The sequence below is a fragment of a genome, unplaced genomic scaffold (assembly GCF_019419815.1).
Source record: "Pyrus x bretschneideri cultivar Hongxiangsu unplaced genomic scaffold, Pyrus_bretschneideri_v1 Contig39, whole genome shotgun sequence".
NCBI classification, from domain to species: Eukaryota; Viridiplantae; Streptophyta; class Magnoliopsida; order Rosales; family Rosaceae; genus Pyrus; species Pyrus x bretschneideri.
This window is the reverse complement of record NW_025999712.1, coordinates 2,146,922-2,161,277: the sequence shown is the minus strand read 5'-3', so window position 1 is coordinate 2,161,277 and position 14,356 is coordinate 2,146,922. Positions and strand designations below refer to the sequence as shown.

The following is a 14,356-nucleotide window of genomic DNA, read 5'->3' as shown; positions in this document are numbered from 1 at the left end:
AGAGTTGTTGAGTTGCATTTGCGAGTGTGTGTGCAAGTTTGAATATACTAGTTTCGTTTTAATACCGTTAATTGGGGATGGACAACAATTGATCAACTAATTCCTTGGAGAAGTCAGATCTTGTTTAAGCTTTAGGGATATTACTCATTTGTTTAATGAACATTTGTTCGTTAGAAGGTTTATTCCTTTTCTTCTCTGATCGTATTTTTCGTAATTCAGTAGACCGTATCAGTTGCAGTCACAGTTTAGCTATCAAATGTATCAATCTCTCTGATAAAATACTAATTGGAGGCCTATGTACCCAATTTAAACAGAATTGATTGAACTCATTAGGTTGCCTCTTATGTATCCTTTGGAGATTATATTCTATTAACACTTGATTAGCTGGAGGTTAAAGTCATAATGCTATACATAATTTCAGAGCTTCGAATCTGCATGTACGATGAAACCGTAAATTTCTTCCTAGCTAAGAAAAGTAATGAATACTTCTTTTCAAAAGCTAAAGATGGCGGCCCTCTGCATGTACCCCCACTCAAAGTGATCCTCGCTTCTTTTCAAGAGCTAAAGCTTGGTTATCTTAATGCATGATGTTGACGCTTCTTCCGTTTCTATGAACTGATTGTACGGATTGTGTTATTCATTGTTTGATCGATCTCATCAGTTTGTTGTTTAATAAGGTCACCGTGATGCACCCTTCTGTAAGTTCATCACTGAGATAAACTGCCCTTTTTAGAATTGAGCATCAATGATGCGATCAATCTCACGGTGATGAAAACGCGAGGACTTTCTGCATTTTCATCCATGTGTGTGTGAGATCAATATATCAGTGATTGTGTAGAAGCCGAGTCCTTGTTTTATTCTACCCAATTTTTTTTAACAGCAGCAGCCAGAGACTTTTTGGTCCACACTGATTAGGGGCGGAGTCAGTGAAAATATACAATGATGCCGAGTAATTTTCGCTGTTATCATCACATTATCATGTTTTTTTACCAATTCACTCAAGTTATAGAAAATTGATTAATAACACAACATAGTAGAGTCAGTGAAAATATACAATGATGCCGAGTAATTTTCGTTGTTATCATCACATTATCAAGTTTTTTTTTACCAATTCACTCAAGTTATAGCACTTTGATTAGTAACACAACATTGTAGTTGTGAGAATGTGAAGGTACAAGAGTTTCACATCGGTCAAATGAGAAAACTTGCAATGGCAGGTTAGGCTACTTCCCATAGTTGCCAATTGGTTTTATGGTGGAACCTCAACTTGTTCATAGTATCAGAGTAAGATTGACTCACGTGTGAAGCCCAATAACCACACAACACGTGCTTTATGTCACCCAATTCTTACAACCTAGACTTTCTTCACTTGTGTCACCGTAAAAGTTCCGTACAAGTTTTTGTCTTTGACATCTTCTTTTAGAGATGCTATTAACACCTCATTAGCTTTTCAAAAGCAAAAGCCAAAATGCTGGGCCATGACATATGCACCCCCTTGCAACCGTCCCCACTTGTGTATGACTTTAAGAAGAGCCGGAGAATTGGGATGCGTTGGTTTTCTAATTTAAGAAGAGATCATGCACTTTATTTTACAAATTTACGTATCTTCCTTTGAACTTTTATATTTTCTTGTGTTATATGCTTATGACCTAATTTTGGGTTTCTTTTATTTAATTATTGCTTTGAGTGCGTGTGTTGTTATCATTGTAAACAAGATTCTAAAAATCGTTAGGCGCTAGTCGGGCGGCGAGTAGAGGCATAACACCTAGACACCTAGGTGGTATAGGTGGATTTATGTATATTTATTATATATCTTGTAAATAAGTGCCTATTTACACCTAAAAAAACAATACTTGTATGAATAATAAAAGAATGATAAAAAACAAATTAGGTACACCATTTCCATAAGTATTGGATGAACTTGTAGTCAATCCACCATTTGCAAATTAGGTACACCATTTCCATAAGTATACCACCATGAAACCAAAAAAGAAAAAAGCACACAATTAATAAAAAAAAAAAATACAAAAAAAAACCGCCTAGGAGTCGCCTAGCTTCTAGCTAGACCTGACAATTTCTTACACGACCCGTTAACACGACATGAAAATAACAGATTTCGGGTCAACACGATAACTAATCAAGTCATTATCGGGTCACACAATAATAACGGATCCTTAACAGGTTTACATGAGAATGACATGTGGGTAACCTATTTTGACAAGATAAGAAAAAAATTATTTTGATGATTTTAATTTTTAAACTACTAAAAAAAAATTACTATAAAATACAATAAATATAATGAATATGTATATATTTTTTATTAATTATTATTCTATAAATTTTAAAATTTAAGTTTTATTTATTTTTATAGTGTATTATAGGCAAAGATTGAAATTAAAAATCATAAAACACATTAAAAATAAAAATATCAAGTAATTTAAAAATACCAAGCACATTAAAAAAATTATAATAATTAATTTACATGTGCCAAAAATATGAAAAAATATGCAAACGCTCGTAGTCGTATCCTCTACGATTTGAGGATGGGTATATGATCGTTTGAATTTTTAAAACCATACAGACTCTCATGAATAGTATTTTTAAGGGTGTTCAAAATAAACAAAATTCATAATCATTAATGTATAAGTCTGAAAGATGTGAAAGCATAATAAACGTTTATAATTGCATCCTTAACGCTGAGATGAGGGTTACATAGTCGTTTAGATTTTTAAAACCCTCCAAATCTCATGAACAATGTTTTTTTATTTGAGTGCAAAATTAATAATAATTATTGTAGAAGTGTGAAAAATGTAATCACGTGTAATGAAAAACATTACAACTTTCATGAAGGGGTCAACTTCAAAATTTAGTATGTATATACTGATTTCGGGTGGGGTCATATTACCCGTTTACTTTAACGGCTATTACACGACACGATCTGTTAAGCTATTGGGAGTGACATGAAAATGACATGAACACAAGAAACACGACACGAATGTTAGGTCTACTTCTAGCTGATTTTTCCAAACGCCTTGCCCAAACTCGGGGCGGGGCTCCACCGCCCAACACCTAGGTATTGCCTAGGCCAATCTTTAGAACAGTGATTATAAAGCTATTTATTGATTTCTTCCACTCATGAATTAGTAACACTAGTTAGTTAGTTCAAGGCATTTTCATATAAAACTGTCACACTCAGTTGGAGCCTTGGATGAGAGAGGAGCCTTGGATGTGAGATCCGAAGAAGAATTTATTATCAAGGAAGAAGGAAATTTTCGGAAAATATATTCATATTGTTTTATCCAAAAAGGTGTTCTAAAGAAGATGGTGGATGTCATTATGAGTCTGTAGCTTTCTTCGAAACATTTTTGGGAGAACAAATGGATTTATAACAGAAAATATGGGAATTGACGGTGTAAAACACGTGGACTAGGATGAGTGGTGACAAAGTGAATTTGCTTTAATAAAAATGAGTGCATTTTTATTCACCACCATAAATTATGATGTATGCTCATCATTTTATTTATCACTGTTACATGAGTTTGAATTTCGAGATTCGTGTAGTAGAAATTTTTCGAAAAATATATTCATATTTTTTATCAAAAAAGGTGTTCATTAGAAGATGGTGGACGCCATTATGAATTTATGGCATTTTTCAGAACATTTTTAGGAGCACGGAGAAATTTAGAATGGACAATATGAGAATTCAGTGTAAAACAAATGGACTAGGATGAGTGGCGATAAAGTGAATTTGCTTTACTAAAAAGTGTCATAACGCTGTGGTTGACTCGTATGTTAAATTAAAATCGAATTTTCAATTTATTTTCGGCCTACCAATTTTATTTACGTTTCAGCACTGTCGTAACATAAACAGTTTTATTTATTCTCTTAATTACCTGACATTTTATTGGGAACGTGATTTTAAAACATCGCGTCCTCATGTTGTAGTATAACCTTGTCAACAAGGCGTGGCACTGTTACATCCCTAATTTCGGGGCATAACAAAGCATATGCAGTAGACCAAGAAGAAAGTGAAAACCAAAACAGAGCCAATGCAATCACCATACTTTTTTTTTTCTCGAAAAGAAATTGCATCAGTCTTGTCTTAAGTAAGACGAGGTTCTCCGCGTATGATTCAACGTACTGTTTTCTTCATGAGTTATCCATCTCTTACCTCCGGTCACAATTTTTATATTTCATTTCTTCCTGATTGTCTGAAATCAGTAACTAGCTTCACAATGAAAGCAAGACATGAAGAGAAAATAACAAGAATAATATCTGAAAATAGCAAGGTGCATCCCTGAATATAAGCAGCACAAAATATAGGTCATATAACACAAAACGATGATGGTGCATAAGAAAAAAGGTACATAAATTTGTACCAGAAGGTGCATATCTCTTCTTAAAATAGAAAACTTAGGCACCCTAAATCTCCAATTCGCTTCGGCTTCGTAAGGAAGACACTAGTTAAAGCAGAGGCACAAACAAAAGAAGCCATCAAAAGACGGATAGCCTGCAATGAGAAACATGTCCAAATTGAAACAAGATGTATAAACTCACACAAAGAATCACTTTCAAATGACCAAAGTTTTGATTCGAAGAGTTTATGGTATGACTCACCTCCTCTTTCCCCACATGAGCCACTTGTACCTCAACATCAGTCACAGGTACGTTCAGTTCGCATAGAATTGACATGCCGACAATTGCAGATATTGGACTTACATTGAGACTGTCAGTTACCATGAACATCGCAGGTCCTTTCAAGAATCCACAACCTTTATCATCTTTTTTATGATGGGATTTGGGGTCCACGAAGTCAATACAATCTTCTTTACACTGGGATTTGCGTTCTACGGAGTCAGTGCATTTATACGATGCTTCCTCAATTCCCAGAAGATGATTCTTGTAGCCAAATCCAGGGAGAAGCTTAGGACTCACCAACATTTTCTTGTGTAAATTTGACTTCAAGAACTGCTCATCAAGATCTTCGACACTTCTGTACAGCTGGTCAATGCAACCTTTCAAAGAGTTATGTTGCATTTGTTTTACAACAAACCCTAGTGGAAGAGTCAAGAAACTGAAGAGTAAGTTAACAAAATCCTCCCCCACTTCGGCATAATAAACCTTCTTCTTAGATTTGCTAACTATAAGTTTGATAGAAATCTTTTCTTCCCAAAATCCTCCCACCTCTCGATATTCAATACATAAATCTTGGTCAAGATTTTCATCAATCACGTTTGGTATGGTTTTATCCTTCAGCAGAGTTTCAGTCAGAGGTGTCTCTGATACTAAAGAGCGCATAAGCAAATTCAAAACCTGGAAAACAAAAAATAAACAAAAAGGGAAGATCAGAAACTGGAGTTTTATTTAACTTGGCATTGCATGTCAACACATCATCATTTACCTCATCAACTCCCACATTAAAAGTCAGCTCCTCAACGCTTTTCCAGCCCATGAGTCCATGGTTCGAAACTACAGAAGATACTGCACAAGTAAATGGAGGCAGTACCTGTAAATCATCACTAATAATAAATCTCCCTGGTGCTTCCACAAAAACCCCACCACCTTCAGCTTGTTTCGTTGTAAAAATGGTCTCCATGTTCATCAGACCCCCACAACAACAATGAACAGTTTTGTAATAACTAAACCTTTGTGCAAATTTGCGGCAATATCGATTAGAACACTTAAAGTACCGTGGGGGCTCACATTGATCATATTTCAATTTCAGGTTCCTCAATAGATCTTCAGCTCCATTGCGGGGATGTAACAACATGTCTCGACATTCTTTAGTTCGAAAAAGCTGTAAATCAAGACTCTCAACACTTCCAAATAAGTTGTCAATGCAGCCAATTCCAAAGGATTGGGAATGATGGGAAAGCCTAACAATAGTTCCCATAGGGACTGTCAAGAAACTGAAGAGAACATCAACGAAATCATTATCACACTCAGCGAAAATGACTTTGTTGGTCAAATTGTTCACCAACACCTTCAAGCTAATTTTCTTCTCAGATTTTTCTTCCATGAACTGCACGAAATAACAATGAACTGGAATAAGTATCATTCTCTATTCCATTCCAACAGCAAATGACAGAATTCCCTTTTTTTTTTTTTTAATAAGAAATGAACACTTGTGAATTATGATTAAATCCCTGCTCAGGAAATAGAGATTCAAATAATAACCAACTATCACAAGAAAATGCCAGTCATCTAGAATAATACTAAAAATAAATAAAAACGCATCAATACTCCAAAGAAATTTTCAGCAAACCATGATATACGTGATCAAGTTTAGAAATTTTTTCGCATCGGATAAATGTTGTTGAGGAAAAAAGAACGAATGAAGCACACTTGCAGATCAATATAGTTCATAACTAACCTCTGAACTCCCAACTCCCAAGATTATTTTGGGTTGATTGATTTGAGACTACCACTTTGCAAGGACATTATACGCTAAGAAGAAAGGAAGCCTAACTTGTATATGAATTCAATGAGATAAATACTAAAAGAAGAAAACTCATATTACCTCTAACTTTATCACTTTTGCCGGAGATCACTTACCCGATATGACAATTGAAATTAAATACAAATAAAACTGACGATTGAATTTAAAATACCAAATAAAACTTCATCATAAACGAGGAATTTGGAAGTTTTCTACAGGGCTCATTATTCAGCGCCACTGCAAAACATATAGGCACTGCAAACAAAAAGCTAATTGTGCCATATGAGGCTTAAGGACACCAATATATGCGTCCTATATTGGAATTCACTGCAGCACCTAAAATATTATTGTGTCCTTTGCAGGAGTGCCCATTGTTCATAGGGCACAATATGGCATTTGGTGCTCAAAGAGTTAAGCTTTTTTTGTGCTTGTGTTCTGACAATCTTGTCAGATGACTTTTCCAATCCATGTTAGCACAAGTTTTGTAATCGTGCCCTATCAGTTACATATTATAAAAATAAAAAAAAAAATATGAAACTCGGGATCATGAAAATATAAAAACAATAACTCGGGTCTGAAAATGTATAAACTCAAATCCAAAAAAGAAACACAAATTCGCATCTGGTGCGGTTTGAAAAGAAAAAAAACCCATATCTGAGACACTTACAATCTCTTCTAACCAATTCCACCATAAACTTTTACCCACTTAAATTCCAGCGAAAAAGTTAGAAACTTTCCAATATAAACTCACCACCTTAAAATAATTCACATAAAAAAAAAACACAGAGAAATCAAGTCCAGCACTTGGAAATCGAAAGAGGGCTACAATTACGGTTCGGGTTTATAGGGTTCTTACCCAAATCCAACAATTTGAACCACTTTCTTACAGCCCAGCTCGAACTCAATCTCCCAAACACAACCACGGATCTTGAACCTCAAATCTAAAAGTTAGAATTGAAGAAACCCACTTACATACAGAGGAAGCTCACGATCGGAGGATCACTTTTGCTGTTGGGTAACGGAGGGTCTCGGTTAGGTTGTTTTAGAAAGAGTGAACAGAGAGAGAGAGACGCTTGTTAGGCTTTGAGTCTGTGTTTTCATTACCCTCGTCCTTTGGCGACTTTACCGAAAAAAGCACTTCGAATTTCTTGCTTTATTTTTTGTTCCAATGTAGAATTTGTGCCGTTGCACTATATTTTATGCCTACACTTTCTATTTAATAGAGCGTAATGAAATTTTAAAATTTATACAACTGAGATTATTTAATGAAATAAGATTTAGTTGTTGTTATTGTTGTTACTATCTTCTTATTTTACACATTTCATAACACATATTGGTAGTAATTTGAATCTTTTGATAAAAATATTGATTGCCCATTTTGGATTCGAATCACATTAATTTGTAGTCATCTCCTGTTACGCCTTTGGACTATGAAAGGATGACATAGGATGCATGAACAATCTGTATTCAAGTGTGAAGGAAATAGACGTACGTGAGTTGCGGTCATTGCATGTAGAGAAATGTTGTTGCTTCCCCACAACGCGGCTGGATCTCATTGCAAGAACCTTGTATTGCAAATTGATCACAATGCCAAGCCAACACAGTACTTTGTATGCTCTCTTTGTTGCCTGAACACGGCCACAAGAAAGTTCTCCAGTCATTACCAAGTATCATTTGTCCAGTGTCCACAAATTCCACGCGTCGTGAGATTACATTTTCTGTGGATGTTGCGAGAGCCTTTGTAACAGAGTCAGCCTGGCTTCTGATTACCGAAGATTTAAAACTGATCTCCCCACTTAGTGAATCAATCGTTTCTTTTTAGTGAATCAATCGTTTCTTTATTTACCAATCTTGGGGTCACCACGGAAATATTACCGAGGAGTTGAATTTGAATACTAGAGTTGTTGAGTTGAATTTGCGAGTGTGTGTGCAAGTTTGAATATACTAGTTTCGTATTAATACCGTTAATTGGGAATGGACAACAATTGATGAACTACCTTGGAGAAGTCAGATCTTGTTTAGCCTAATTAGGGATATTACTCACGTTTAATTTCTAGAAGAGGTTGAATTTTCTTCCTTTTCTTCTCTGATCGTATTTTTCATAATTCAGTAGACCTTATCAGTTGCAGTCACAGTTAGCTATCAAATGCATCAATCTCTCTTACAAAAGAATAGAGGCCTACTAGCCAATTTAAACAAAATTGATCAAACTCATTAGGTTGCCTCTTATGTATCCTTTGGAGATTATATTCTATTAACACCTGATTAGCTAAAGGTTAAACTCATAATGCTATACATGTCTTCAGAGCTGCAAATCTGTAGGTACAATGAAACCGTAAATTTCTTCCTAGCTAAGTAAAGTAATGAATACTTCTTTTCAAAAGCTAAAGATGGCGGCCCTCTATATGCACCCCCACTCAAAGTGATCCTCACTTCTTTTCAAAAGCTAAAGCTTGGTTATCTTAATGCATGATGGTGACATTTCTTCTGTTTATATAAACTGATCGTACGGATTGTATTATTCATTGTTTGATCGATCTCATCAGGCTGTTGTTTAATAAGGTCACCGTGATGCACCCTTCTGTAAGTTTGTCACTGAGATAATACTGCCCTTTTTAGAATTGACCATCAGTGATGCCAACAATCTCATCGTGATGAAAACGCGAGGACTTTTTGCATTTTCATCCGTGTGAGTGTGAGATCAATAGCGGAGAAGCCGAGTCCTTGTTCTATTCTACACAGGTTTTTTAACAGTAGCAGCCACGGACTTTCTGGTCCACACTGATTAGAGGCGCAGTCAGTGAAAATATACAATGATGCCGAGTAATTTTCACTGGTACCATCACATTGTCACGTTTTGTTACCAATTCACTCATCTTATAGCACATTGATTAGTAACGCAACATAGAAGTTGTGAAAATGTGAAGGTTGAAGCGTCTCACATTGGTGAAAGAAGAAACCTTGCAATGGCAGGTTGGGCTACTCCTTATATTGCCAATTGGTTTTATAGTGGAACCTCAACTTGTTTGCAGTATTAAAGCAGGTTGGTTCATGTGTGATGCCCAACGGCCACACGACACGTGCTCCATGTCACCCAATTCGCACAACCTTTCTTCACTTGTATCACCATAAAACTTCCGTACAAGTTTTTGTCTTGGATATCTTCATTTAGAGATGCTGTTAACACCTCATTAGCTTTTCAAAAGCAAAAGCCAAAATGCTGGGCCATAACATATGCACCTCCTTGCAACCGTCACCCATTTGTGTATGACTTTAAGCTGAGCCTGTTTTATAAGTCTTCGTCTTCTCATTACCTTCACCCGTTAAGTCTTCGCCTTCTCATTACCTTCCCCCATTACTTCAGCTTCGCAGTTTTACACAAAAAGGTAAAGATATTTGAATTCCATGTTTTTAAATTTTAATTGTACTTGCAATGTTGATCTGTCTGGACGGGTTCAATCTGCTTGATATGTATTATGTTAATACTGACCTAAAACTTAATTGTTAATTGTTATACTGTCTCTTCCATAACTGCTTCTAGAGATCGTATTATTTTTGTTATACGTTCCATCTCATCACTCATACTATTTCACCTTCAGCTGACCCTTTCTCTCAAGTCTTTGTGTTTTCATCACCTTCATCCATTACTACGACTCAGAAGATTTATACGAACAGGTTCAAACTTCAAATTCCATGTTTTTTTTGTTAAATGTGTTAGAATATGAGTATGAAACTAAATATTATAGCCGGTTGTAGTGTTTCAATTGACATAAAAAAGTCTTGCTAGAAAGCTTAAAACTATCCTAATTCTTGTAGGATTGTAATTCAGATATGATTTGGATTCATAGTTGGTATCCTATGGTGTTTCTAATAGGAGAATTATTAGGATTAATCTATAATAAATAGTGGCCACTGCTCTCACAAAATATACGCTCAATATTGAACTAAGACCTATGGTTAGTTTGAGTACTTTTGGTTTTGCAAGAGGGGAGAAGGTGCACTGTTTAGAAGTCTGATTTGGCTTCTTCTTCTACTGCTTTCACGGGTTAGTTTGTTATTGTGTTTATTGTATTTTGATTTTAATGCTTGTATAAATTTGTGGTTCATGAGCTTAATCTTTTAACTTATGTTTTTCGATAAGTTTAGTCTTACAAAATGTACTCGTAATGTTGAGCTGTTTGGCCTGATATGAGTAATCTGCTTGATTTAGTTAGGAGTCTAGTTTAATGGTCAAGTATATCCTGTTTTCGTTTTTCATGTTACTTTGTGAATTATATTTTGGATTTTATGAGTTATGTTTTTCTGATGGGTTTGTGAATTTCAAGGCTGAAATTATTTTCTGCTGTAATCCATGGCTAATACACCGGCGGACACCATTAGCCTGAAAGCCTTGGTGGACAAGGAGCGCAACCAAATTATGTTCATAGAGTCAGAAAATGCTTTTATTGATGTTGTCTTGAGCTTCTTGACAATCCCCATTGGAACAATTATCAGGCTGGCACCTAAGCAATCAGTACCTTTAGAAATAGGTTGTATGAAAAATTTGTATGCAAGTGTTGAGAATATGGATGTAAAGCATTTCCGGTCTAAAGCATGTAGAGATATGTTGTTATGTCCCCTGAATGGGGCCGAAGTTCATTGCAAGAACCTCAAACTGAAGATTGACCGTGGTGAGCCCACACGGTACTATATCTGCGGAAGTGAATGTCCTGGGTTAAGTTATAGCTACGGCGTTAGATGTGAAGGTTGTGGACGAAATATCTATTCTCAGAGAGAACTTTCAGCGATTCAAGACGGAGACATCTTTGTGAAAGGACTAGCCAGACTTATAATTAGTGATGATTTACAATTGATGCCTCCTTTAACTGTGAAAAGCCTTTCTGTATTTTCAGAGCTTGGAGTCATGAATGGTAATACGACTGAGGAGGTGACTTTCAATGTTGGATCTGATGAGGTAACTGAAGAATTGACATGCGCCTTTGTTTTTATTTTTTAACAACTTTATCGATCAGTGGTTTTTCTAATCTGTCTTCTGCTTTTAGGTTTTGAAATTGCTTGTGTGCTCATTAGTATCAAAGACACCGCTGACAGAAACTCTGCTAAAGAATAAACCAATACGGAAATTGAGCAATGAAAATCAAGTAATGGATTTTGAACCTGAAATTGCAGAAGGCACAACGAATCCAAATGGAAACATTTCTGTCAAGCTTATAGTGAGCAAATCCAAGAAGATGGTTTGTTATGCAGAAGTAGGGGAGGATTTTGTGAGTTTACTACTCAGTTTCCTAACTATTCCACTGGGTTTCATTGTAAGCAAAATGCGTGATTGCTCATTAAGAGGATGCATTAGTCAGTTGTTCAAGAGTGTCCAAGATCTTGACAATCGCTACATATCGAACAACCACAAAGAAACACTACTCAGTCCCAAGCTTGCCCCCGGTTGTTGCTATGACAACCATCTCTTGGGAACTGAGGAGGCCACATTTTATTACTCAAGTACATATGACAGGCTGTCTAGTGACAAAACTCTTCTCATTTCTCGTATTTTAGCTGATTATGTGACAACTACCAGTTTAGCAGAAAGTTCTATCAAGTCAATGAAAGTCAAGGATCCCAAATCCTACCAAGATCTAGATAAAGGATATTTAGGACCGGCGATGTTCACAGTAACTGACGATTTGATCATAGGACCTATATCTCTAATCTTTGGCCTGTCTCTCCTGAATGAATTGAAGGTGCCTTCGACTGATATTGAAGAGAAAACCGTGCATGTGGGAAAAGAGGAGGTATCAATTATATATTATAATTGTCGATGAAATCTTTACGCGATTTATTTTCACGGACAATATATTCTTTAAATTGTTGATGACTCTTGTTTATGTTTATTCTTACAGGCTTTGCGTCTTCTAGTGGCTTCTTTTGTTTGTGACTCTGCGCTAACCAACGTCTTCATTAGGGAGCCAAAGCAGAACAAAGGACCAAAGCAAGAACAAAGTTGAAAGCCTGATTATAAATATGCTACAGACTTGAACTCTTATGTGTATTTTTGAGTGAGAATACTTGTTCGCACTCTCGTTTGTACGTATTTGCTATATGATCTGCATAGCGTGTTGCCGGATTACTAATATAAATTCTGGGGTTGAGAATTTGTTTGAATTTCATACTTGCTACGAACGTGATCGATCTGCAATCTGCGTAATTGTGTGGGTTTGCAGAAGATAATCTAGCCTGTCACGAAAATTTTCCAAAAAACTTTTCCTGGAAAATGTGTACAACCATGATGTGATGTGATACATACGGAATTCAACTCATATTAGGAAGAAATCAATAAGCGTCTTGATAATGGAAACAAAATCTAGACAGCCAGGATTTAATCGACAACAATTGATCAATTAATCTCAGCATTCTTTTTGTCCAACCGAATCTACAATTTTACAGAAATTTATGTGCCAATTTTTAACAATCCCCTGTTAAACAAAATGTACAAGTTAACCCACAATACATATATCAACCAATTTTACAGAAATTCTTTATTGCGCACGAACGATGAGCTAAGAACGAACAACTTGACGCCTAATAGATATCAACCAATTGCCCTTTTCGAAGAAGTTCCCTCTTGCTCCATACATGTAATATAACTTCGTGCTGTAAGTTAAAGTTTCACCTCAAAACCAATTGGAATGAGGTGAGGTCAAGTGGGGTCTGATGGAGTACTCACTTAGCCTAATTTATTTGAGAGATTTTTCAATATGATCAGAACACGGGATAGTACATCACATATCACTATACAAATAGTGAGATATGTGTGTTAAAAAATTAGTAACTTAAAAAATAATATCTCTCACCACTTATATAAGAACACGTAGTGTACCACCCGTGATTCCGTCACAATGAAAAATTTCTCCACTTATTTGATGCCAAGCGAATTAAAATTTTGAAGCATTTGATGCGTATGTAAAATGGTTGAGTTAATAGTTAATAGTGTTGCATTTAATCAGCATGGTGCTGCATCATGCATTTACAGGTTGCATTTATTTGGTTTTCTTGATGTTTCGTCTTCCAAAACAAGACTTTTTGTGGACTTTCTGACACTTTATATATTTTTGGCATAATATTTTATATTGTTAGCATGAAAATTAACCTTAAACTATGTGTTTGAATTTGTGCCGAAGGATTACCTTCGTATGTAGTTAAAAAAAATGACAATAACTTCAATCTAGTAGAATCTTACTTGCAAATCAGACTTTTGTTTTAAAACAACAATGAATGTTTAAAAACAAAAAAGAATAATAAAATTGATAAAAGGCATTTAATAATAAATTAAAAAAATTTTGAAGCTGTTGTCAAATTTGTCAATGATGGCGAAGGCTTGTAATTCATGTCATGTCACATTAAATTTGGTTTTTCGGTTGGAAAACATTGTTGCTGCCTTTTTCAACTGTTAGTGCTTATTTGAACATTTTGACATCTCTTTTAGAGATGCTCTAATAAATCAATATGCACAAAAATTAATAAATCAAAAGGCACAAAAATGTTTTTTGTGTGTTTGTAAATTAATAAAAAATAATACTAACCAGCATATATTTATGGCTTTTTAGCCAAAATGGTCTCTGAGATTATTATGGTTACGCACTTTGGTTCCTAAAATTTAAAATCGATAGAAGTGGTCACGAGATTGTCCATTGTTGTCATATCCTGGCCTGGGCGGGACCTGTCACATCCCGACCCAGGGCGGATCACTTCCCAGGCCTGCTCCACCATCGTAGCACGATACTGTCCGCTTTGGACCCCGACCATGCCCTCACGGTTTTGTTTCTGGGAACTCACACGAGAACTTCCCGATGGGTCACCTATCTTGGGAATGCTCTCGCACGCTACTCGCTTAACTTCGGAGTTCCCATTGAACCCAAAGCCAGG

At 35.8% G+C, this 14,356-nt stretch overlaps 3 protein-coding genes across 6 annotated transcripts; 1 reads left to right on the top strand and 2 right to left on the bottom strand.

Moving 5' to 3' along the window:
* Positions 1 to 4,249: 4,249 nt before the first annotated feature.
* Positions 4,250 to 4,944, bottom strand: LOC125468223. Its single transcript, XM_048564813.1, has 2 exons — positions 4,618 to 4,944; positions 4,250 to 4,510 (listed from the first exon to the last, which is right to left on the bottom strand). Exons 1-2 carry the CDS (start codon positions 4,939 to 4,941, stop codon positions 4,400 to 4,402), a joined length of 435 nt encoding a protein of 144 aa, XP_048420770.1. The 5' UTR covers positions 4,942 to 4,944; the 3' UTR covers positions 4,250 to 4,399.
* A 15-nt stretch (positions 4,945 to 4,959) lies between these two features.
* Positions 4,960 to 7,608, bottom strand: LOC103929820 (the record flags this gene model as incomplete). Its single annotated transcript, XM_048564343.1, has 4 exons — positions 7,296 to 7,608; positions 5,704 to 6,022; positions 5,402 to 5,481; positions 4,960 to 5,313 (listed from the first exon to the last, which is right to left on the bottom strand). Coding segments are annotated over exons 2-4 (750 nt in total), but the record flags the coding sequence as incomplete, so codon positions are not given.
* Positions 7,609 to 9,691: 2,083 nt separating this feature from the next.
* LOC103929821 lies at positions 9,692 to 12,595 on the top strand. Of its 4 annotated transcripts, none has more exons than XM_048564715.1 (5): positions 9,692 to 9,825; positions 10,039 to 10,114; positions 10,765 to 11,393; positions 11,482 to 12,225; positions 12,334 to 12,595. In XM_048564715.1, the coding sequence occupies exons 3-5, from the start codon at positions 10,791 to 10,793 to the stop codon at positions 12,436 to 12,438; spliced, it is 1,452 nt and encodes a 483-aa protein (XP_048420672.1). In that variant the 5' UTR covers positions 9,692 to 9,825; positions 10,039 to 10,114; positions 10,765 to 10,790; the 3' UTR covers positions 12,439 to 12,595. The 4 variants fall into 4 exon arrangements, with proteins under 4 accessions (XP_048420672.1, XP_048420673.1, XP_048420676.1 ...); XM_048564716.1 differs by having other exon boundaries at positions 10,425 to 11,393; XM_048564717.1 differs by adding an exon at positions 10,425 to 10,484 and having other exon boundaries at positions 9,762 to 10,114.
* Positions 12,596 to 14,356: the final 1,761 nt, after the last annotated feature.

What these genes read in the sequence shown, in the direction of transcription:
- LOC125468223 (XM_048564813.1), bottom strand. Translation starts at nt 4,941, where the DNA reads ATGTTGGTGAGTCCTAAGCTTCTCCCTGGATTTGGCTACAAGAATCAT. An exon ending in CTCATGTGGGGAAAGAGGAG is followed by an intron (nt 4,511 to 4,617) that starts GTGAGTCATACC and finishes TTCTCATTGCAG; the next exon opens with GCTATCCGTCTTTTGATGGC.
- LOC103929821 (XM_048564715.1), top strand. Translation starts at nt 10,791, where the DNA reads ATGGCTAATACACCGGCGGACACCATTAGCCTGAAAGCCTTGGTGGAC. An exon ending in TCAATGTTGGATCTGATGAG is followed by an intron (nt 11,394 to 11,481) that starts GTAACTGAAGAA and finishes TTCTGCTTTTAG; the next exon opens with GTTTTGAAATTGCTTGTGTG. An exon ending in TGCATGTGGGAAAAGAGGAG is followed by an intron (nt 12,226 to 12,333) that starts GTATCAATTATA and finishes TTATTCTTACAG; the next exon opens with GCTTTGCGTCTTCTAGTGGC.